The 24,653-nt window shown below is 39.7% G+C and overlaps 1 protein-coding gene across 4 annotated transcripts; it reads right to left on the reverse strand.

Moving 5' to 3' along the window:
* mpz (myelin protein zero) lies at positions 1-21,980 on the reverse strand. 4 transcript variants are annotated; one of them, XR_002752855.1, is made up of 7 exons: positions 21,737-21,980; positions 18,542-18,708; positions 14,912-15,125; positions 13,385-13,514; positions 11,669-11,711; positions 4,050-4,196; positions 1-3,236 (listed from the first exon to the last, which is right to left on the reverse strand). XR_002752855.1 is itself a non-coding variant. In XM_005796562.2 (7 exons), the coding sequence occupies exons 1-6, from the start codon at positions 21,780-21,782 to the stop codon at positions 4,110-4,112; spliced, it is 687 nt and encodes a 228-aa protein (XP_005796619.1). In that variant the 5' UTR covers positions 21,783-21,980; the 3' UTR covers positions 1-3,236; positions 4,065-4,109. The 4 variants fall into 4 exon arrangements, 3 of the variants coding, with proteins under 3 accessions (XP_005796619.1, XP_005796621.1, XP_023190713.1); XM_005796562.2 differs by having other exon boundaries at positions 4,065-4,196; XM_005796564.2 differs by lacking the exon at positions 4,050-4,196 and having other exon boundaries at positions 21,737-21,979.
* Positions 21,981-24,653: the final 2,673 nt, after the last annotated feature.

A 24,653-nucleotide genomic window follows, 5' to 3' on the forward strand; every position in this document is an offset into this window, starting at 1 on the left:
GATATTTTCAGCTGGGTTTTCTGCTCATCAGCTGTGCTTATGGCTTTTATTCTTGTGTTCTCTTTACAACATACAGAGTCAAAAAGATGTTAGCGTCCTTAAATTATTATGAGCATTGAAAAAAATCTAAGAAGCTCCAGTCGTTTCAAATCAAAATGTTAATCAGAGACTATAGCTAAAACAGTTTATATTGCATATAAATAATTTTACAAGGCATGTAAATACTATTCATGTTATGTCAGGCATCTGTGTGGCTTTGCTTTAAAACAAGACAACATTCTAACGAATCCATTTGACTGGATAAGAAACAGCGACGAGTGAAAGAGATGAATGTGTGGATTTCAACACCACCTATTTCTGTTATGAATTTTCAGGGAAAAGTTCAAGTCTGCACTATCTGTCCTGCATATCAAGCTCGCAGATTACGATCCATCTTTGGCTCAGGGTTGGGATGGAGCACCTTTAAAAGAAAAGCTCTAGGGGGAAGAGCAGACTATCTGTAGTGATACATACAGATTTTTTGGCAGGGCTTAACAGGCCAGATAAGTCTCTTCCTGCAAAGCTTTGCTTCCACAGCAAGCACCTTCCTCTGTGGTTTTTCTTTCCTCCCCAGCCATGGAATGATGAATCTGAGGCTATCCGCTCTCACTCTCTGCACCACGGCCTCAATTTTCTTCCATCTCCGAATAAAATTCACCCAAGAGACAGCCACACAGTACCTGCCATAACACACAAGGCCAGAAATACAACGGCATATTCTATAGAGTACTATTACATTTCTTTCCTGCTTTGGTAAACATGTTCTCCATATGTGTGCACATGTAAAAACTGCCCCAGAAAACATTATTTGCTTCACTCACTGCCATTGTTTGGAATTATAACAAATCTATTTTTTAAACACTCTGTAACATGAAACACATACACGGACATTTGTGACCAGAAGAGAGCTTGCTTGAAGGATAAGTTTCTGCTTGACGTCTTGAGTGCAGGAGTGTTCCTCAGCCAGTAGGGGGCGTTGGAATGTGTTTGGCTTTCAAACCAGCAAAAAAGGAGGGCAAATCAGGGTCAGGGACAAAGGGGAAGTGGTTGATGATCATTTAGTACCTTTGCCATTTTGTAACTTTGCAGTTTGGGTCGTTTCGTACCAGATGGACCCAAAAGGACCCATCTGGTAAAGGACGTTTCATACAGGCAAATTATCACGAGGACGTTTCGCACCTACTTTGACAACTGATAATTTGAAGTTTGATACTGTCAGGGTGGGCATTTACTGTATTATTTATCATTTATCGGGATCCATTTTTTTATTATGATAATAATTTGGATTCATCACCATGATAAATTCCAGTTAATGATGTTTGAAACTTTAAAATGGTTTGTTTTGTCAGGATTGTTAGCTTTAATATTTTTCCCCAGTTTATTCACCGAAAGCCTGAATACATATCAATAAATTTGAAAATATGATTATATGCTGCGACGATTTGAAGTTTATTGACATGAATTACACTTCTTTATGTGACTGGTGACCTAATGAAGCATATTACAAATAGGACACTCAAGTCCCTAAAAAAAAGGGGTGTGTATTTATCTTATTGTTAACAATGCAATAAATGTAATACATACTGTAAAATTAATCAATAAATAGTTCTTATTGTCACTTTTATTGTTATATTACCACAAAAAATTGTGATAAACTTTAAGTCTATTTCACCTACTCTGATTTTACTATAAGATTTTATGAATCCAATAAATAATATACAACATCAAAATGTCAGGGAGAGTAATCTTAGTTCAATCAGGGTTCATAATCTGAGATATTTCATAAAAGTCTGCAGTACATTGATAAAGGTTGAAATATGAAGTCATCTGCAAATGATAAAGTACATTATATATAAAATTCAGTATTTTGAATTAATGCTAACCCTTGAAATTCTTTGTTTGCAGGTACTAAATGACAATAGGTACAGAATGCAGGTGTTTAACTGAGACCCGGACTTAGGGGAAAGTCTTGCCTCTGGTGTGTTTGAAGGGCAAAGCAGGAGGGCGTTTTTCGTCAATCACTGGCAAAGATGGAGGACGGCGCGAAAGAAACGTCTGCCTCCGAGTTTGGAAAAGAGAGTAACGAAGACGCAGAAGAGGAGGAAGGACGGATGAGAGTGAAGCATTGAGCTGTTGGCCTGCCAGTCAGATAAGGAGCGGCTTAAAGAGTAGATTGGATTGTGTATAGACCTTTTCAGTGGGGGAATAATGCGGCGCGGACTCAGTAGACAGCAGGACAGGGAAGAGATAAAGGGAAGCCAAAGACATAGAGGACAGAGGCAGCGAAACTAGGGAAGATGATTCCCAAGATGGGGGCAGAGATGAAGTGGAGACGGCGGAGGAGGCAGGGGGGAGATGCGGTGAGAGATATCATGTTACCAGCACACACGAAAATAATTAGGAGAAACGTGCGAGTGGATTAACTGGACCTAAAATAACTCGGGAGCTGCACCTCTTCCCGGTAAGACTCCTGAGAGCATCCATCCGCCGGCCGCTGGAGGCCGTGACGTCATTCCAGTTCGTCAGTCACCGGCCGCTGAGCCGGCCGCGGACATTCTCTCAGGCACAAACGGGAAGGGAAAAAAAATAAAAATCACCTCCACCTCCAACCCCCCCCTTGTTGGTTGAAAAATGTGCAGCTGTTACTGTAAGCCTGTGCTCTCTTATAGAGGCCAGAAATAGCCCCCCTTCAGTCTGGGCAGGGACACAGCGACAACCTCCATTAGCTCAAATGTGAGAGGATTGAATCACCTCCGAGCTCCGGGGCTTGAACTTCTATCTGCGTCGGCTGAGAGCAGGAATCATATTTCTCTCTGGCTATCACGCTCTGTTTTTCCTCTATGTGAAGTCCAGTGTGCACTGGCAGCTCCGCTCGGTGGACGTGATTGAGTCGTAAACATTAAAGTGAAGGGGGAAGATTTTAAACACATGAGGGGTGGTCTGTCGAGTTATGTGCATAGCTAGGCCTTAAAGACTTCTACAGTTAGCCCAGTGATCACAAACGCCGTCTTCGATGAGGCGTTGTAAAAATTATTTGACACTGTTGCACAGTGAAATACGGGGGGCTATTCTTACAGCCAGTGCTGTCTTGAGAGAGTACAGATAATGGAAAAAAATGGGGGTTGCATCAGGCTGGGCAGAAAAAGAGGGAGCAGACTAGAGGAGTGGAGGCAGTCATGGAGAAGTCAGACCTTTATCTACAGGAGCAAGAAAAAGAGGGGAAGGAAGAGAAAGAACAGGACAGAGTGGTTAGCATATAAATCATTTCTGTAATTTGAATTAACAAGAAAGTCCAGAAATTTATTGGAATAGGAGGAAGAAATGGGAAGGGACAGGTGTGGGTGGGAGAAAATCAGAAATCAGCGTAAGGAGAGAAAGCTGGAGTTTGACACATCACTTCTGGAAAGGAAAGAAAAAAAGAGCAAATTGGCTTGTCCCCGCAGCCAGGGATTTGTGATGCGTATCGGACGCACTCAGAGAAAAAGCTTTTTTCAGTGGATAGGATCACAATCAAAAGGAACCAGAGAGGCAAAACCCAGGGAGCAGCCTTTTTAGATTTTGTTATCAAGCCCGGGCCGTCTCGGGGTCTCGCTTCAAATGGCATATCTTATGACCTAACAAAAGCAGTCAGGGAGCCGGGCCGGTGTTAGAGATTATCGTGACATCTGGGCCCACGTACAGTAGTAGCGTCTACATTCTGTGACAAGAGCAGATATGATTTAATATATTTATTCAGAGACTCAGGTGCTGTAGTGCTGGATGTAAAGTAGGTTTGTGGTTTAACTCTCTTGTTATTTGAAGGTGAACTGTTCGGAAAGGCGGGAGAGGAGGCCCGGCGGCGCCGACCTCCCGGTCCCTGCCTCACCACTGGAACCTTCCTCCCCGTTTTGCCGGGTCAGTTCCAGCTCAATGGTCATAAGCACCCGACCAGATCCCTCTTCGCCGCCGCTTCCCCCCTCCCTCTCCGCCCCCTTGATGATAGTTTGCTGCTGCTTCTGTTTGGGTCGGACCTTCGCCGCCAGTACCTGGCGCAGGGGCTGGAGCAGCCCGCCCCAGCCCTGCCCCGTATCCTATTTCTTATCCTTGCGAGACTCCTGCTTCTTCTTTTCCGAGGCGGCCGCCTTCACCTTGGAGGGGTCAGCGGGAGGCGCGGGGCCCTGTGGGCGGAGGGGGGAGAGGGGGGAGGAAACAAGGGGAGGAGAGTCACTTCAGGAGGAAAGGAAGGCAGCAGGAGAGGACGTGAGAGGTGAGAAGATGAGAGATGGAGTTAAACTGGACGGGCGGAGCTGTGTGAAGAGAGGAGAAAAACACATTTAGAGAAGGGAGAGGTATGGATGGTCGAGGTGGGGGTGGGGGAGACGCAGTCCTTTTAGGGGAGGGGGTAGCAAGTGAGAGTGGGCGGTGTCCAGAGCTGTACGGGGGTGACAAAACAGGTAACCATGCGTTAGGATGGGACCCAGTGGCAGGCAGACTCCATACACCTGTGACAACTGAGTGACATTTGATCAATAACACACAATCATCTCCCCCCACACACACAGCCAGAGTGGGTTTTCACAGCCAAGTCATCAAAAAGTTTGACTCTGAATCTCAAAAATGTAGGGATTATATCCAAGAAGATTTTTTAAATATGTTGGAGAGCAGCTTTGTTCTTCTGATACTAGATAGTAATCATGTTTCTGGCTGCAGACGATTGTTTCCAATCTAACTTCTGGGCCCAAAACACCAATTTGATAGACGTTAGGATGCATTGAAATTGGTTTATTTCAGAAAACTGCAATGGAAACACTTTTTTCACATCACATGATCAACAACCAGTTGTTACTACTGGCGCAAACCAAGAAGAAGACAAAAGGAAGTAGTTAAGAGGATGATGGCGCGGCAAATTTTGTAACTTTTTTAATGTGAGATTTGAATCCATCTCTATTTTTAATTTAAGCAATACTGGGGTTATATCCCGATAAAAATCATGCAATCATGTTTATGTCTAGAACAAGTTATTTCTAACCAATTAGCATCCTTCTTTTGGATTCCTACTTTGAAAACAATCAGTGTGTTACGTTAGCATCAGTAGCATCAAGAGAGTATGTTTTTATTTTTTTTTAAAAAGGGTAAAGAATAGAAGAGGAAGGATGTTCTCCATTCCCTAAAACAAGATTCATCTGATTGGCTGATTGAGAGATTCAACCAATTATCTGCCATGTTTTCATTTCTTTTCTTTTCTTTAAATTGCTTGCACTTTGTCAAACGTCTTAGACATCCCAGATGGTTGAATGTGTAAAACCATCTGCTTCCTCTGATTGGGGGAATAGACGTCTCCAGTGTAGGAACATGTTTACAAATGTCTGAATTTCCATTGCCTTTGGTCTTCTGTTGTTTATGGTGAATATTTCAATGTGTAATTTGGATTCAAAACTCTGAGCAATTGTAGCAGACACTAGCGCTGTGTTGCAGGACACTAACACTTAATTTTAAAATTAAAAGTTTATTTTGTATTCTTCAATTCAGAGTGAAGCAATTAAGATGTTGTTCTGTAAATAAATTATTAGCCAAGTACGTTTGTTGGCATCCCTAGAAAGATGTGCAAAAATTCTTACACATCCTGAAAACTGTAGAAAAACAACTTTAACCAGTGGGAGAGAAATCCCATCTTCAAAATACATATATATATTTTTAACAAAATAAGGGAAGAATTATGGACACCCACAACAATTCCTGTAAAAATAAATTTTACTGAATTTTATTTCTAATATTTTATTACTGTAGAGTAATTAAAATTAGTGATGCCAATCAGGTTTTTGTTTCAAATATTTGGAATTGTATATAAGAAAAAAGCCACTCATTCATATTTGCCCATGAATGTTTAAAAAAAACTAGAAGCGTGCAAAGCAAAGCTGTAATTATTTTGACACCAAAAACAATGATGATGGTTAGGAAGGATAAAAAAATATATAAAAAAAAAAAAACCCCATCAAGTCTCCATAACAAAACATGTCAACTGACTGTCTAGAGGGGATTCCAGAAAAAGTAAATGTGGAGTTCATTACACTCTTTTCATACACTGGATTTTATATTTTTAGGGTTGTTTTTTTTTACACATATTTACTTCAATAAATGCTACCAGTTCAAGCTAGAAGCAAAGAAGAAATTTAGATTATTTATAGCACTGTGTTAGATTATTCTGAGTAAGTCTGTTTACTATAATTGAGCATTCCTGTTATTCTAAATCCAGATTTTGGTTTCATTTACAAAATGCTTACATGGAATGTAAAAACTCCTGGTTATCTAGACATGACTAGAAATCCCAATATTAATATATCTCAACATCTCAGACACATATTTAAGTTTTAATGTTCGAAAAGCATGGATAATAATAATTGATTCCAGTTCTGAGAACCCAGGATATTACAGGACACTGTCGAATATAAACTGGTTTCTCATTCTTTAGTGGAAGTTAGCATAATTTCCACCATGATGATGATCACTTAAACACAATGACAAATACTTGAGCTTAAGTCATCCATTATTTCTTTGTCTTTGCCTTACAAGAAACCAGATTTCACAAGTGGATTTGGTCAAGTTTCGATAAAGTTTATTTAGACCTGCAATTTATTGTGTCATGTGCATGTTCACTTTAAACACTTTGTTAAAGCCACACTGCACAATTTTCTGTAAATGTAGCTGAGAATAAATGAAAAATCATCCAAAGCAGTGACAAAAAGGCCCTCAGGAAGCTGGGAGAACTTTTAATAATTGTTACTAAAGTGGAGTACAGGATAGTGTGGCTCTTTGAAAGCCAGATAAATATATAAATTAAGGATGCACAGATGCATATCAATGCATGCATTTTTAATGCAAATATGCTGCAGAATGAAATATCAAGTGTTTTATATTCTATGTAAACACCATATCTGGAATTTGATTCAAACTTGGACAAGACTCCAACCAGCATTCTGACTGTCTCTTCATATTCAGATCAAAGTTGGAGGAAAAAGAGAAACTGCAGTATATTTGATCAGGGAACTATTTGCTTACTCAGCTTTGCATTGATTTTTGTTGTTCTTCCAAACCCATATTGTCTTTAAATATTAATGGGACCTTTACTTTTGTAATACCACAATTCACTCCCACTCGCTCCGCAAATTGTCTGTGCAATATATGAGCATTGTCTGAAACCATCTGCAGGAAAAGAAAATCTATAAAAGGAAGAGCCAGAAGGTGGAAAACTCAAACGCTGCGTCGCTTCAGCACAACAAATCCATCAGGAAGGCCTGGACCAGGAGGAGATAAGGTCAGGGCTACACTTAACCTCACAATAGCTGTATTTCAGTGCATTAACCTGTCAGTTAACCTATTGAAAAGTATCACAAGTGTGCAATAATGCTCTAATGGAGCTTAATGAAATTTCACACGCGTGTAATAGTTTTACAGTATTGCGCTTCTTTAGATGCTCTTCCACAGGTTGAACTGTGGGCCGCTCCATTGTTGTGTTTGCAGAGTAAACAGAGTAAACAGGAACGGATCTGAAACCCGGAGACTGAAATAATTTGGCTCTAATACATCAGCTTAGTCAATGCTGGAAAGCCCACTTGAGGCTGTTTCCACCCACTGAAGCTTCAACTAATAATACCCCACTGATTGCATTACAGAATTTATCATTTTTAATTATCCACCCTGCAAAGGCAGCACACGATTGAAGGCGCCTGCTGCAGCAGACACCCAGCTCAGCGGGGGAGCGGCGCAGGCCCAGCCGGTGTCATTATCTCCGATTATACTTACATTCTCTCATACATCACTGCATTGTTTACCATTATGCTTCCTGCAACAGGCTCCAGCATTTTGTTCTGCAGAGCTCCCACGCTAACGACAGCCCTGCTTTGTAAAGACACACCCCAGGCTGCTCAGGCAGAATGCAGCACCACCTTGGTTACAGGGTGGGGAGGAGGTGGAGAGCGCACTTCAAAGGAAACGTAAGGTACAGTGGAGAAATACGGAGAGGACGGCGGCATGGGAGGGAAAGTGGCTGCATCCCCTGCTGCATACTAAAGAGAGAGGAGGTGACAGGTGAGGAGGGAGATTGAGAGGTAGATGAGGAGTGAGAGGTAGTGATTTCCTGTCCGGCAGGAAAGTGGATCAGAACCCCGAGGACCTGAAGGAGGGAGGAAGGGAGAGAACTGGAGAGGGAGGAGGATCGAGGAGGAAATTGAAGGAGAATCAACAGAGTGATGGGGGGGGGGATTAGCTTACAGATAGATGGATGCTTCCCATGGTCAGCAAGGAAGCCAAAGGAAAGGAAGACAGGAGGAGTGGATGAAAGGAATCTGAATGAGAGAAAGAGAGTGCGGGTGGGAGTGAACTGAAGTGGGAGGCAATAGGGAGACAGAGTGAGAAGAATGGGTGGGTTATATATAAAAGTGTGTGTGCGTGTGTGTGTGTGTGTGTGTGTGAGCTCAGATCGATACCAAGTGCACTCAATTATCATTCCAGAACAGTGTGTGTGCTTATTGTAGGGAACTTTTCCCTGAGTGGGACTGCAGGGGTAAAGTCTTCTTCCACAACACCCTCTAATGTGGGGAGCGTGACGGCACACACCACCCGGCTCCCCAATCCCGTTTTCACTTCCTCACACAGCGTCTGGGCTTGTAGTGCAAGCAGCGCAAACCGTTAAAGCTGCAGTACGTAACTTTTATTAAAAATATATTTTTTTACATATCTGTTGAAACTGTCACAATGTCGTGATAATCTATGAAAAAAATTTAGCTTTCAGTGCTAACTACAAACAGCGCTTTCAATCACAATCTCATGTGGGTCATCTTCCTCTCTTCCCCTTTGTTCTCTGCTACGCAGTACGGCACCAACACTGTTTATAGTGGGGATGGTGTGCTGCTAATTCTAGTTGCCATGACCACTGTTGACGGCGGATAAACGATTTTCCTGGAAAGGTAAGTTGTTTTCTCTGCCATTAGCACATTTAACAGCAAATACATGACATTGATTGACAGCGCTAAGACCCTCCTCCTGATTCTCACTAGTTGTTTTTGGTTGGGATCCGTGCATTTTTCAGACAGCAGTGGTAGCTCAGGGACAAGGTGGAGGAGATTGATCCTTTCATAGATTATCTGTCTCATAAACTGTCACAACATGGTGAAAGTTTTAACAAACATGTAAAAAATATATTCTTTATACAAGTTACTTTCTGCAGCTTTAAACAAAGACAGTAAGGTTGATAAAATAATAATAATAAAGAAACTTGAGTGTCAGCAGAGCCTCCTAATCAAGACTATTTGATCAGTCGTTTATAAGCCGGCCATAAAATCCCAAAGGTCCGACTGCGTGTGGCGTAGCAACAAAAACCAAATCATCTCAGAGGAGGAGGTGTGGAGGGGAAATAAATAAACTGAAATATAAAGCAGAGTGAGCTCAGATAGAATATCTGCTTTTGCTCTGTGTTTGTCAGCCGAGCACAGGCTTGCAGGAGAGTAACTGTAAATGACAGCGTTGTCAAATATCCCAGTGTCCTCTTGGCGGCGAGTTATTTATTCATATATGCACTGTCACACGCTGCAGGCACTTGAGAGCAGCTCAAGAAAAACCTGACAATCACACGACAGTAGAAAGGAGCGCGGAAGACAGGGGGGAGAAAGAGGGGCTCCGCAGAGATGAGGGAACTTGTTTTAAGGCAAGATGGAGAGTTGTGGGCCCTCAACATTCTTGCTATATGGCTCCAAGGAGATGCACATGTGTGGCAGACATTTACTATTAAGACATAATCTTCAAAGCAAATATTAAGAGTTCATCATGTGTCTGGCTTTATACTGACTACTGATTATCACTATGTTCAAAAAACGATGTTTAAAAAACAGGAGAACATTATTTCTGTAAGTTTAGTTTGAAAATAATTAACTGGAACTACTCTGAAATATGTTATGAACGGAATTATTTGCAAATAATTCAGTTCATAATGCTAAGCTAACATTAGCTTAGCATGTCAGAAAACTGCTCCACTGTAAGAATAACAACAATAATCACTTTGTTCATGATTTGTTTGGCTATTTATTCTAAAAAAGGCTGAATCTACTTCTTCAAAAACAAACTTCCAAGTGTGCTTTTTATCATATCACATGTAGCATGAGGCAGGGATTTCCTGTTACAGCTCTTGAGAGCCATTGACATGCAACTTTTAAATGCATTCCTATTTCTAAATCAAATGAACAGCTCATTATCAGGGCTCTGCAGAACTCCATGACAAGCTGAAATAATTTTTAGAAAGTTTCAGGCTTGTACTCTATTTGAACTCCCATACCCATTCCAAAATTACTCCAAAAAATCCCTATCCCAAACCTAGCTTTCCTAGAACACACTTAAATAAGTTCCTTATTTTACTTGTAGCAATAATATTTTAGATTACTTTAATTTCCTAATTAGTAATGTCATTCAGTCTCTCTGAGGAAAGCTATTAGTGCTATCTAAAAGGAGTAATTAGAGATAGGTGTGTGCTTTGATTATATGTTACAATGTGTTGCCATACCACCGCCTCAATCTACCTGCGGCTAAATGACAATCCTGTCACAGCAGCACCTTTGATTTCCCGACTCGGGTATCTGCGCGCGTCTCCATTTTCAAAGCTGAGTTTTAATTGACAAAAATGCCTTGAACTCAAATCCCTTGACGTACTTTTCTCCCCCCCCCCCCCCCCCTCATTATCAGCACGCTGCTTCCAGTCGATTACAATACTCCCACGCAACCCTGCAGCCCACCACATCACCGCAGAGTAATCAAACACAACTTGCCCTGGTGGCTTGTTTTCACAAAAGCATACAAGCCACGAAAAAAATGTCTGATTAATCCACCTCTTGAGGCGATCGAACTCCCACAAGGAAGAGAAGGGGACAAAAAAAAAAAATTCTGTTACGTAGCAGCTGCGTAAAAACATTGATAACAGCCTGGACCATAATAGGCCCAGTGATTTTTTTATTTGACTCCCAGTGAGCAAAATCAGCAGCTCCTGTCTGTTTCCCCACTGCGAGCAAATCACAGCTCTATTCAGTCCGCAGCGCCGGCATTAGTCCTCGTAACCCAGACTGGGTCATTTCACAGCCGCTGCTTTGATTCTTTGGCCCAGGGCTGTTTGAGACCCCCCCACCCAGAGGGAAATAAGGAAAGGGCGAGGGCCACAGGATAGAAAGGCGGACTGAACGCTGAGACAGCAAGAGGATTTTACCAGCTTGAATGCGGTTATTAGAGCTGGAGGGGGCGCAGGGTTTGAATGGCATGTTATTTTGTTGTTGTAATGTTGCTGTGCCGAGTGTGAGGCCAAACTGGAGATGCCTGGACTGCCATTGGGGAGAATGTGATTATAACAGAGTGCTGCTATGCACCGTCATGTCGGCTGCACCGCCATGCAGAGGAGATGAATATTCCCTTTGACAACACGCTTCCTCATCCCGAATTCTCTCAACAATCGCTGAATGCTGTTGTAATCTCTACAAATCGTCATGTGATGATGACAGCAAGCCAATCTGTTGCGCTTGTCGTTGCAGACGAGACGCATGTGTGGGAGAGGAGGGAGAAGGGGAGGAGGATACTGAAGGAGAGGGAGGAAAAAGAGGAAGAGGAGGAGGAAACTTGCCTGTCTCTGCTGTGATCCCTCTTTCTTTTTCTTGCCATGTTTGCTGGAGGGGACAAAAGAAAGACAATGTCAGGATGTCGTATCTATCTCTCCCTCCAGTGGTCACAGGGCAGCACTGCCTGCCAGCTATCATAAAGAGACCATCATATTAATCTACTGGCCTGTCTCAGACACAGCCCCCAGGTGCCAGATGTGTTAGGATGGGAAGGGAATTTGCAAGCCGATGGATCCATCATCGTCATGATCTTGTGGATTATCCACTCAGAAAATGTCGCCTCACAACTGTTAATCCTCCTACTTTGGACCTATGCTTGCTGTGTTGCAGATTAAATCTAATTGAAAGCTTGTTATCAACTTCCAGTTTCAAAGCTTCAAAAAAAACAAAGTAGGGTTGAATCCCGTTTTGTAAGGTTATCCGGACTCCTGTCACTTGTAGAAAACAAACAAAAGTTTGTTAAGGAAGAACAGAAATATGGTACTAAAGATACCATAGATAAAAGCAGAAATACTTTAAATTATGGAAAGTTTTTTTTTTTATTTAGGTAATGCATTCCTAGTTTGATAGCCAAAGATACATAGTGTATAGTTGTTCCAGAAAAAGACTTTAAAAAGAAAATGATAGGAATTTTGTGTAATATCAAGTCCTGTCACATCTTTACGATACCGTATGAGGGCTGTTGACTTTCCACCAAATTATTTCAGAAATTTTCTAGAAAAAACCTAAAAATTTCAGAATTTCAAAAGTAAAAAATTTCAACTATTGAAACACAAAAATTTGGGGGTTTAAATGCGAATAGACGGGTTACATCACCAATTTTATCATAATGTCAAAACCTCATTGTATTTTTTTCCACTATTAAATGAATAACTAGCCTGCAGGGCAAAGATATTTCAATACTTCAAGAATACCTACAGGTGGTAAAATAATTATCATCTAAATTATTCAAGATGTAGGCAACACTGTCAGTTTCACTTTCAGTTTGAACAATTCCAAGTTCAGTGAATCTTCATGAGCAAAGACAGAGCATTTGCATAGTGTTGCATGACATTAATTAATGGTAATTTTGGGTAGCCGCTGTGACATTTGACCCACTGTTGCATAGATTCTGTACCAGTCAGCTGTAGCACTCATGTTTAAAAAATATGTAGCATCCTGGCTTAGCTAGTGATCAATTTATGGATGCTATGTTAAATGTAGAGTAAGTTAAAGTTGGAGGGTTATTTACCAAGTCACACTATTGAAACCTGAAACAAAGTGTAATGGGTTGTTAAGATAAAAAAAAATGTAAGACCTATTTGAGGCACTAAATTAGTTAAATAATCGTTGTACATTGTAGATTTATTTTTCATCTGGAATACATCTAGCGAGTCATTACAGTGTTTTTTTTTCTTGTTGCAAAAGATGTTGCAATTTCTTGCCTATTTGGAATCAAACATAACTAAATTAATTGCTATGCGTCAAGATACTCATCCAATTTAAATGCAAGGGCAGATATTACATTTATTTTAAAATGCGGCCCTGAAAAACCAGAGTTTTTAAATTCTTTTCTGGTCCAAAGAAACATCTTAGACTACATAGTCCAAGTATGCCAGGCAAAGGGGGAAATGGGATTCAGCCTTGCTCAAAGGGCCTTGGCCAGACATGTGTCGGTGCCAGGAATGGGCTCCGGCCTCTGCTCCCGCCCCCTGCAGAGACCCCACAGTCTGGGCACTGACCTGACGCTAAGGCTGAAGACGCGACGCGCCACCAGGAACCTCATTAGATAGTAGATGACCACAATCAGCACCAGCAGGCCCAGCACCACACCGATGATGGCCCCCGTGATCACACCCGCTTGGATGGGCACTAAGAAGGGAGGAGACGAGGGGGAAGATGGGATAGTAGCACATAGAGAATCAGATCAATACAGATAATTTATGAATAATCAGAGGGAGATATGGATTGCCAATAAAGGAGTTAGGATGAAAAGGAGGAGGAACAAAGTAATATATTACATTAGAACAGAGGAGAAGAAAGGTTGACTAAAAGATGAAAATATTTAAATACAGCGAAGGTAAAAAAAAAAATGGGGGGAGAAGGAGAGAGAAAATATGGAGAAGATGGGAAAAATTGGGGAAAGTGAGAATGAGAATGCAGACTGTGACAGCAGTCTAAAATAAAGATTGAGATAAAATTGTAATCGATTTCATTTAATGGTGCGACAACTTTGCTGATAAATATTATTTTGCTTCCACTGAGATCAATTTCAAAGTTTGGGACAATTACACCAATCTAAAAATATTTGCTTTCCAATAGGACAAAAATTACTGAGACATATAAGACGATATAAAACTTTCAAAAGTTTCACACAGAGGACCTGATCCCTTCCACAACTTGGTTTTGTTACAACCACAAACTTCAACATATTCAATTGTGATTTTATGTGACAGACCACGAGTTAAAATTTAAGGTCTGGGGGCCAAATCTGGCCCGCCATAGCTTCTTATGTGGCCCTCTAAACCGCAGAGGGACACATTGAGCCTTCAAGATGACAGTGGTTTGCTTAAATATGATTTCATCAATCAAATCAAAGCGGTTTTTATTTGTAAAGGTTTTTTGCAATTCCACAAACGTATAAATTTATGCAAAATCAACAAATCCCCGCCCTTTTTTGCACTAACTCATAATTGTGGGTTTATTGAAAAAACGGTCCAAAACATTAAGTTTAAGTGATGCCAACTCCCACCTGTAAGTGGGAGTATTTCTTACTTCTGCTATAATACTGCTTCAGTCTTCGAAATTCGCAAAATTTCTTGTAAATATCTATAAATGAGTACAAAATCAATGATTCTGAGTTAAAAAAGTCACAAAAACAGTCATGAAATCCTGGAGGGACTGATCAATATGAAGATATATTCAATATTACTTAATTTTAAGAAGTACTTATCTAATGCAGAGACATCATTTTATTAATATTTTTATAGTTTGTTAATGGGTTTTATCAATACATTCTGGAACCGTGTCTATAAGAACATTCATGATCTTGATGTGATCCAAAATGAAAATGAGCTTGATTCGCCTGATAGGCCAAAACCAAGTATAAGGATTTAGATCTGAACTTTATCTATAAGATCTTCATAAACATCATTTGATCTAACATGTCCCTTAGGAACAGATAAGATATTGTGGTTGTGATGAGCTCAATAGGTATGAATACTGAATGTTTGCAAAGAATTATGATGGGATCAGAGCAGCTAACTCACAGTTCTCAAAGACCAGCAGCCGGACGCTGGAGGGGCGCCCCACGATGTCAGGGGGGTTCTTGGCGTCGCAGGTGAAGGTGCCGTTGTCGCTGAAATCCAAGTTTTTGATCAGGATGGAGCCATCACGACGTTTCGGGTTCCCCACAAACTCCACCCTGTCCTTGAACACGCCTTTGTTGTCAGTGTAGGCCTCACCACCGGCGAAGTGGGCGATCTGGGGATGACAGAGGAGGAAATGCTGACCAATAGCACTCAAGAGTACCTGATGGATCAGGATCTATGGAGTGAAATTAATCAGGAATCATTCTATGCTGCTTTGATTAAGTTTGCAGTTGTTTTTTTTGAAAATGCATTTAAAAGCTCCAGATTTAGACCTTCATATAATGGATATTCAGACCTAAAGGCAGCTGCTGAGTCTGTTGCAAAAGCTTAACAAGGTCAGCATGTACCTTGTTAAGCTAGGTACATGCTTAACAAGGTACCTAGCTTGTACCTTGTTAGGTACCTTGCAAGGTACAATAATTTGTACCTTGCATTAATAATTGTGCATTAATGCATAAATAATTTTGATGCATTAATGCATCAAAATGTGAGTTTATTCGTAATTTAAAGTTTTATCAAAATACAGCACTTAAAAATGTACACTGCACCCAAAAACATGATGCATTTTCATCAAAAAGTGTAGCTTTTGAGTGATTTTAAATAATTTTATTTTTGACATTACTGGTAATTATTAAATACTGAAAGATGACCATTGTCTCCCAATATTTCCAATATTTCTGACTAATGGAAAAGATTTGTGATCCGAACTATTGGTAACAAGATGTTATTAAAATGAAGCTAAGCAAAAAATAGATCTTACAAAATTCCAAATAGAAAAATAATAAGTATCAAAAGCGTTTGTTTATTTGTAAAGAACCACTTTGGGTATCAGGGCCAACTGTTAAAAGTATAGTCATATTATTCAATAAATTAGAATATGTGTTTCGATGTGTCAGATTTAAAGTATCTTTTGAAAAGTGACAATCTTAAACTGTTATTAAACATACTTTTCAAGATACATGTCTATATTAAATAAAAAATTGTTCATGGTCTGATGTAATATTGTAATTTTAAATGTCATTAGCTATATGTGGAAGATTATAAATGCTTTCAAAGGTTCATCTATGTGTAGTAATCTACATATTGTGTTTCACATACTGATAACGTTCCTGAAATAAATGGACTTTTCAATAATATTCTAATTTATTAACTGGGTCTGCATGAGTCATTGGTATTAGGAAATATTCAGAATTTAAACCATAGACATAATAAAGATCTAGATTTATTATGTCTATGGTTTAAACTCTTAAGCTTCACAATCCCACACACAAACACACACATGTTGGGGTGTGTGCGAGTGAATTAGAGAAATTCCTGTAATAGCCAATTTTGTTTTTTTAACACAGAGAAAGTACAACCTTTCCTCCACCTGTTGATGTGCACTGCTAGCCAGCTGGCTTAAAGAAGGTCATGACAAGTTTCAGTCCGTGAAAATCACTCACTAGAAAATATTCGCTATTATTAAAATAACTCTATTAAAACTACAGCTGGCAATCAGAGAGTTTATTTAGCAGGCGACTGTAGCCTTTACGTACGAAGCTAAGCAATCAAATGTTGCTATTTAATCTGCTAATAGCAGCTTGTTTTATTTATGTTACTCTATTAAATGAGAAACAGCATAAAGGAACAATATTCCGTGAAAATAACTTCAAACATTCAATTTCTTTGCTGAACTCTAGCAAAATCAAAAATATCTTACAGATCTGTTCTAGCTTAGAACATTGTTTCATTACTGCAACACAGTGGACTGTTGGTTGTCGCGGAGGTTACAAACCACAGCCACCCACAAATCTTTAAATCTGTGAATACTTGGGACCCCGTCCAAAAACATTTATGACTGCCTGTTTGTAATAGTTCATACATCAAATATACCTTAAGAAGAATTAATATATACTGGAAATCATCTTAGCCCCGTTAGCAGAAGCTAACATCCATGATCTCCTTAATCTCTGTTCTTGAGGGTTCAGCCAATCTGCAGCGGCAAGGAAAATGGCGCTCCCGGATTGGCTAATTTACAAATGCCAGCCAATAGCGTGTCAAGAAGCATTGTTTGAACTTCTAAAGCTGCATTTTTTTTTCAAATATTTTAGGTGTACTTTATGAAAAAATGTATGGAGGGTTTTCTGCAGTTAATTTAGAGTCACCTCCCAGAAAAATCTGTGAACATTAAACTGCAAATAGGTGGCTCACTGTAATCAATATTACACTTTTATTAAGAACAGTGGGATTAATGATTGCTTTTTAGTTTTAAATAAAAAAATAATTGGAATATATTTCATATTTCTGTTTAAATGTTTATGTACAAATGTCTATTAGTTTTGTTTGGTTTAAGTTTTTTCGCACATGCTTGTCTCAACAAAAACTTAAAATCTCTGGTTGAAAAACCAAAAACAGAACTTTTTATTGGGAACTTGGTTTTCTTTCCATTTCAATTCCCAACATTTGTAGAATCATTCCTGGACTTAAGGTCAATCTGATGTTAGACTTCCGGACTACTGTGATTGACATCAATGTCTCTAAAATCGATTACCAAACGTTGAAAAGACAAACACAGCATGGAAAAAGAAAGATTTGCGAAACGGGTAATCTGTCAAGGTGGGGAAAGAAAAGAGTGATTGAAAATATGATGGTAAATAAAATGAAAACTCAGTTTCAAAGTATAGACTCTGCAGGGGGGACGGATGAAGGCGAAGGAGGAGAGGGGAGGACGTAATGAGAGAGGACAGAGGGACAAAGTCTGCAGGGCTGGAGAGGAAGAGATTAGGTGAGGTGGACAGAGGGAGGCATGGTCAGGATGGGGAGATAGAAAGATTAGAGAGATGGAGCGATAAGAGCAGGGAGAGTGAAATTAAACTCCAGCAGGCTGCTGCAGGAGAGGCAAAAAGTTTCTTCAACTAATGCATGCTGGAGAAAATCAAACTCTCAGCTCTCTGTTTTTATTTTAAAATCCTTGAAGAAAGAGCCCTTCAGAAAAGCTCGACATTTTTTGCCCCTATTTGTGCCTGGCAGAGGCAGACAAAACAAAACAGAGCTTTGACAGAAAATGCAATCATTGTTTGCAAGTCTAGATGCCTGTTAATGGTTCTCATTGTGACCAAAATTTGGCCTCAAGTGGTGAGTAGGAAACACACAGAGCTCTTATTTAAGCAGAAAAGAGAAAATGGGAGCACAGGCTCTTTTTGCGGCTCTCTGTAAGAGGTGTTTTCAGCCAGTAAATGCTCTGTTATTTCGCAAATTGTTGCCATCTTTTGTTTGTCTGCCGTTGGCTCGTGGACATGTAGTGCACTGTGATTTATTGGAGCTTCTTTGCTGAAACAGCTGCAGCCATAAACAGCTCTGACGAGGATGGAGAAAGCAACTCGCACATCAATGTTTCAAGAAGTTTAAAGAGTTTCTGTTGAGAGAGTTCTGAGCCTAATTTTTATGATTTTTCTTTTCTTTCCTTTTATAACTCCTGCAAGCACACCTGTGCAGCAGCAGCTGTGGGTTTTGTGTAACATCGTGTGTAAATGTAAATGTTTGCATTACAGAGATGCTGTCCTTGGAGCCGTCTGGTCTGTATCTCCAGGTGAAGGAAACATCCTCGGAAATGGAGCGCCAGGAGAAGAAGGTGCAGGACAGTCTGATGTCTGAGCCCACCAGGGCGTGGCGCTCCCAGCTGGTGTAAACAGTAATAGCCTGGGATGCCTGGGGTGCTGCAAGACACAAAGAAGATGCAAATATGTATTCTTTCTTAGCAAATCAAAGGGGATCTATTATAAAATAAATTCTTATTTTACATACTTTTATACTTCCATTTGGGTTTCTAAAACTGCTCAAGTGCTTTAGAAAACACAAAGCCATTTTTTTACAATAAGTTAATGTTTTTTGGTGTATGTAAATTTAGCCGTTTCAAAATTCTCCAGATTGCTGAATCAGATTCAATGGGCACACCGTTACCTAGCAACCCAAGTGGAACTCAAGCGCGATTCATCAGCTGGTTTTACCGTTGCTTGTGCTGCACAATGGCTGCTGAAAAAGACAAGTGTCTAGTTGTTGACTTACTATTTAGAAACCCCTTGCTGTAGTCTTGTTGGTTGTGCAGGAGACTCTACTTCTGCTTGTTTGCAGCCATTGTCACATGTGAGTGTAAGCTTTGTGTTGGGGGCGTGGCCAGCAGCAGCTTATTTGGATTTAAAGTGACAAGACGCCTTAAAACAGTTTGTTCTGAAAGGAGTTCAAAACAGGCAGAACTGACCAGATTAAAATCTCTTTATCAAAAGATTATTTTGTGCAAAGAAAAATGAAATAACATGTTTTGCAAAGGCCGCAGGCATATCCTAACTTCTTCAAGGAAGCATAATACATCACCTTTAAGAAAGAAAGAAAAAAAATCTGTTTTACCAGAGATGTCTACGCAAACAGAACATTGTTTTTTTTTTGGCTGTTTTTTTATTTTTTATTTTACCAATTACATAAAACCACAGTAGGATCTTAAATCGATATTGTGATTCACAAATAATTAAATATGCACTGAAATTGACTAACTGTACATTTAGTGGTGCCTCCATTGATTCACACAAGCAACTGCTGAAATAAGGTTTGAATTTCTAAAAGTCAAAGGCGACTATAATTTTCTCCATTAATTTGGGTAATGTAGACTTCACTGTCTGCACTGCTTATGCTTGAATAATATTTAATAATCAATGCTAATTTGGTTTTAGCTGGGGAAAAAAAAGCAAATACTGAATTTCCTAGACAAACACTTCACTCAGCATCTCAAACAACTTGCAAACTTCCAGCCAAGTGTACCGTTCAACAGTGTTCACGTCTACATGTGGATGATCCTCTGCAGGTCACAGCATCCTCACAGCCGCAGTATATAAGCTCTGAAGTCACACAGAGCGTTCTGCCTGTTTCAACACCCACAGAGTAAAGTTCACAGCTTTCGCTGCGAGCGTCCTCCAGCGATATAAAAAAGCCCCCGCACTGCTTGTCAATGAAATCAGACTTGACATTTTTAATTAAAATTCTGACAAAAAATATATATGTCTACAAATAGCTGACAGGAAGGAGTTGGATGGGAAGGAGGGTTGTGTTTGACAGCCAAACCTCAGTTTAAAAGTCATAATATTAGTACACCGTTGCTTTTCAAACCAGGAGACACCTGATATGGTGAAGTAACACACATGGATGATGGCAGTTAATTTATTGCACTGTAGTGCATGTAAAAATGAGCAGATTCTAATGCAGGACAGGCAAGTTTATTAGCATGGTGCCTCTCACACGCTAGCTAGATTAGAGTGCTTTTAAGAAATACATGTAAAGAAAAAAATAAAGATTGAAAATATACTTTCAGAAAAAAAGGCATCACACTAAAAGAAACAGTAAAATGCGAAAAAAAAAAATACAACAAATGAATAGAACTCAAAATGAATTCATAAAATATGACATTTATGGGAAAGCTGCAGGAAACAGTAATGTTTTCAGTGTTCATACAAAGGAACCAACAGGTTTTTTTTGCATTTCAATTTTTCTACAGCGTAGAAACTAAAGACTGCTTCCACTTGTTAAGTTTGGTACTTGGAGCACTAAGTGAAGAGGTCTTTAATAACCTAGATGGATTATTTTTGTAGAAGCAACTCTGAGATGTATATATATGTAGTGCTGACCAAATTGTAAAAGCAATCCGTTTGCAAACAGGAAGCCAGTGCAGAGATTTAAGGACGAGTGGTGTACCACCCATTTTCTTAGTGTTGATCAGAATGTGACCTCATCAACATAACCATCTGAAAATATAAGCTTTCACCAGCTTTCCTGCTCTAACAGGAAACCTTTTATCATGGTCATGCATTTAAGCTGGCAGATAGCTGATATATTGATGGACTGATTAAGGATGGTAAATTTTAGCTCAGAGCTCAAAACAACAACCATGTTTCTTACATTCTCTTTCATTTTTAGAAAGAAAACCAAAAAATTAAAGTGCTTGTCTTTAATCTTGCATTTTTGGACCAAAATCAGTAACTTCTGGAGTTTTTCTCTGCATTAAGATTAAGGACATCCTGACGCATCTTCTTAATAATTCACTAATTGGGTGACTAAAGAACAGTGGTCATGTGGTGACACTGAATAATTAGGTTTAGTACCATTAAAATATGGTAGTAATTCTTTTCAAATGCTCTACAACATAAGATAGCAAGATTACATAGATCTTTAATTTAAAAAAAAGTGGGCTGAGAATGGAGCCTAGTGGAATGCCATTTGTAATTATTGTGCATTTTTCCTCAGATTTGTGACTTTCAAATAACACAAAGTATGGAGTAAGGCTATCAAGGAAAATTTGTACCAGGTTAGCTCAGTACTTAGCCAATCCCACCCACTATTACATTCTAGCAATCAGTTTGCTATAATTAACTCTGTGGAGATTTTAATGAACCGCCGTTCAAATCAATGCAACACAATTCCATAAAGCAACTGGAATGCCTCAGTTAAGTACTAATTCAGTGCAAAGAGAGGTTTAATTCAATGCTAAAGCATTTATTCTTCCCTTAGTTTCATCAGGTTCAATAGTTTTCAAGTAAGCAATCAAGAGAAAAGCTTCTCTCATTTAACCTTTGACCTCACATCAATTGGAAAATAATTTCGACACCTTTGCTTTTAAGGTGAAATTCAGGGCAAGCTTTTTAGACAACTCATCAAAATAAAATTAGAAAAAGTGAAAAGATTTTGTTTTCCTTTTATTACCTATTCCCAGGAGGACCACTGACGCCAACGCCAAAACTCTCAGCATGGTTTTCTGGCTTCTGTTGGATCTCCCCCCCCAAAAAATGGACAGACGCTGCAAATCTGACAGGACTCTGCCGAGGAAGAGTCCCAACTCCACCGAGAGCGTGAGCGGAAGGAGGAGAAGGGAAAAACCAGAAAAAAAAGAGAGTGGATGAAGGGAAGCAGGACGCCAGGAGAGACAGGACAACAACAGAAACCTCACTGTCCCCTGGTTTATACCCAACCACACCCCTCATCCCAGGCCTGGGCCGGCCCATTCCTCCTCCCTTCCATCCTCCATCGCTCTGCGTTTTAGTCCCTGGAACAAATTAACACACATTATCCGTTGAAGTGGGAGAAAAAAAGGCACCTGCGCCGTACAGTAGCTGAATTAATTGTGTGAACAATGGGCGACTTGGGGCGAATTTGCAAACTCTGAGCAGCATTTCAGCATGATGGATGCAACATGTTAAATTAAACCCTCGTCATCCTGTGATTGAGTGCTGATTAACACTTGGAGTGTAGGTGAGAGGGAAGCATGGCCATCTGCAGTCTGCAGTTGGGGTGCTCATGATTAAACGTCACGAAGGGAATAATGGGAAGTTTGGTTTCTGTTTACTGGGAGGATGAAGGAGATCCTCCGACGGGGTCAGTCTAGTGCTCTCTCCTCCATCTCCATATCTCACCCCTGTTTCTCCTCTGCGTGCACTTTCACCGGGTCTGAGGCCAGCCGGCCAAACAAAGCCGCAACTCTTAGCTCGCTGTCCTCCCTCTCTTCAGATTCTTGTCCTTCGCTGGCGTCTAGCACTCAGAGACAATGGGGCCTGAGGGGGACAGGGGCTGACTCGTGTTTGCCTGTCTGTCAATGGCGCTTTCTTCATCCAGTTTTCTCTTTCTCTTCAGCCTCCTCCTGCTCAGACAAAGCTGTTTATTCAGATTGCAGTGCCCACTCCTCACTTTTCCAGTAATGCAGACATAGCAGGAGAGCAAGGAGAGCCCTGCTATATATAGATGGGTTGATATGAGGACAGGATGCAAAGATGGGAGAGAGATTTCAGTTTACATTTTTACTTATTAAAGTGATCGGATGTCGTCTTAGCCAGGTTTTACTTGGAATAATTGGTGGGTTGCCACTTTGCTTCCTGCTCCGTCTGCCTCTATCAAGACACTTCACCCGCCTTGCCTGCTGGTTTTGGACAGAGGGCCTGGAGCCCCAGGGCAGCCGTGGCTACTATCCTGTAGTTTGTATGACGGTGTATTAGGGCCATAGTAGATGGAAAAAACGACGAAATTTGCCAGAAGAAACTCCGAAATTTTTAATTTGATTTTAATTTGATTAAAATTGTGGGAATTTCTGAGCTCCAAAAGCAGAAAAATTTAAATTAATCTCAGAAATTTTCTAGAAATTTGTGGAAACTTCTGAGTTTCAAAAGTCAAAAATTTCCGACTTATGAAACTCAGAAATTTTTGAGTTTTTTTTTTTTAGAAAATTTCTAAAATGTTTCTCAAAAATTCTAGATAAATGTTTGAGTTTTTTGGTGAAAATTTACTCCCTTTTTTCCACCTAAAATTAATACTCCATTTGAAAGGTTGTGAATGTGTGCATGAATAGGTGAATGTAGTGTGCAGTGCTTTGGGGTCCTTGACTTGATAAAGTACAAGTACATATACAAGTACAGGTACCATTTTACCTTTTTATAACTTTACCTGCAGAGAGCCATTAGTTTTGTCTGTTTTTGTCTGCAAACTTGTTAACAATCCCAAGTTGGAAAAACCCCACCAGTGACCGTTGAGGCTTAGAAGTCGACGCCTGTAAATCTGGGAGAGACTTTAAGGCCGTTTCCAAACAATCAGAGTCCATTTCTCTACAGAAAGAAAAATTATTCACAGGTGGAAAACATTTAAGTCAGCTGCCAATCTTCTTAGTCATTGACATTGCTGCAAATTCCCCTCAAGGTCAGAACATAAATGTTCAGAGAAATTGTAAAAGCCCCAAGAGTTTCCACTCCACAGCACTCTGACAGAATGTTAAATGTTAAAGTTTGTCTCATAAGAAAAATAGAAAAAGAATAGTTGCAGGGTTTTAGGAGAAGGCCACTTCTTTATAAAAATATAAAGGCACCATAACATACAACTGGTTTGAAAAGTTGGATCTGAATAAACCAACAATGTGTCAAACACAGTGGAGGAGTGGTGATGATCTGGGCTCTTCCTGCCTCCACTTTCTTCTTCTTTATTATTTATTTGCATGGAGACAAGTGTAATTATAAGCAAATTGTGAACACTATAACATTTATAGCCTCAGCTATTTTGCAAGCCACATCTCCAGATGGCTTTTCACAACATAAAACAGTCTAAAAGACACTAAAGCAGCACAGAAAGATAAAACATTTATGATGTACATTTTACAATTACCTTAAAAAGGACCACAATGAAACAGGTACCATCATAAAACCATTGTCATGATTCTGGCTGTAAAACATGACGCCTCATTTTTTTTAAAAACCGCTACCTCATGTTTGAGGTCTTGTTCTGAATGTCTGAAATTTTTTATTGGATTTATATGTTTTCAAAAACAGTAAAATAACAAACTATGTTGGTCTTAATTTGAAGATTTGCCAATATGGAATCAGTTTTGAAGTCTTGGGTAAAAATTTAAAACTCAGAATATGGGGACAAAACTTAGTCAGACAGGAAATAAAGGAATATTAACAAAAAGAAGAGTTGGGAAAAGAGAATCAGTCCTACAGAAAACTACAACATCAGTAGTTTTCTGTATGTTTTCTTCATTTTTGCATAATACACTGCTGTTTTAGGATTGTATATAGGTTGTAGGTTATAGGTTGAAAAAAGCTGTTAACAGATTATTTTTAAAATTTTCCTTACATGTAAAAAT

Source organism: Xiphophorus maculatus, chromosome 6 (genome assembly GCF_002775205.1).
Source record: "Xiphophorus maculatus strain JP 163 A chromosome 6, X_maculatus-5.0-male, whole genome shotgun sequence".
Taxonomy (NCBI): domain Eukaryota; kingdom Metazoa; phylum Chordata; class Actinopteri; order Cyprinodontiformes; family Poeciliidae; genus Xiphophorus; species Xiphophorus maculatus.

Excerpts from the sequence above, each read along its gene's own strand:
- mpz (XM_005796562.2), bottom strand. The coding sequence starts at position 21,782 with ATGCTGAGAGTTTTGGCGTTGGCGTCAGTGGTCCTCCTGGGAATAG. Across the intron at positions 15,126-18,541 it reads GCTCCAAGGACAGCATCTCT|ATCGCCCACTTCGCCGGTGG; the intron begins GTAATGCAAACA and ends TGTCATCCCCAG. Across the intron at positions 4,197-11,668 it reads AGGGATCACAGCAGAGACAG|GGCCCCGCGCCTCCCGCTGA; the intron begins GCAAGTTTCCTC and ends CTCCGCCCACAG.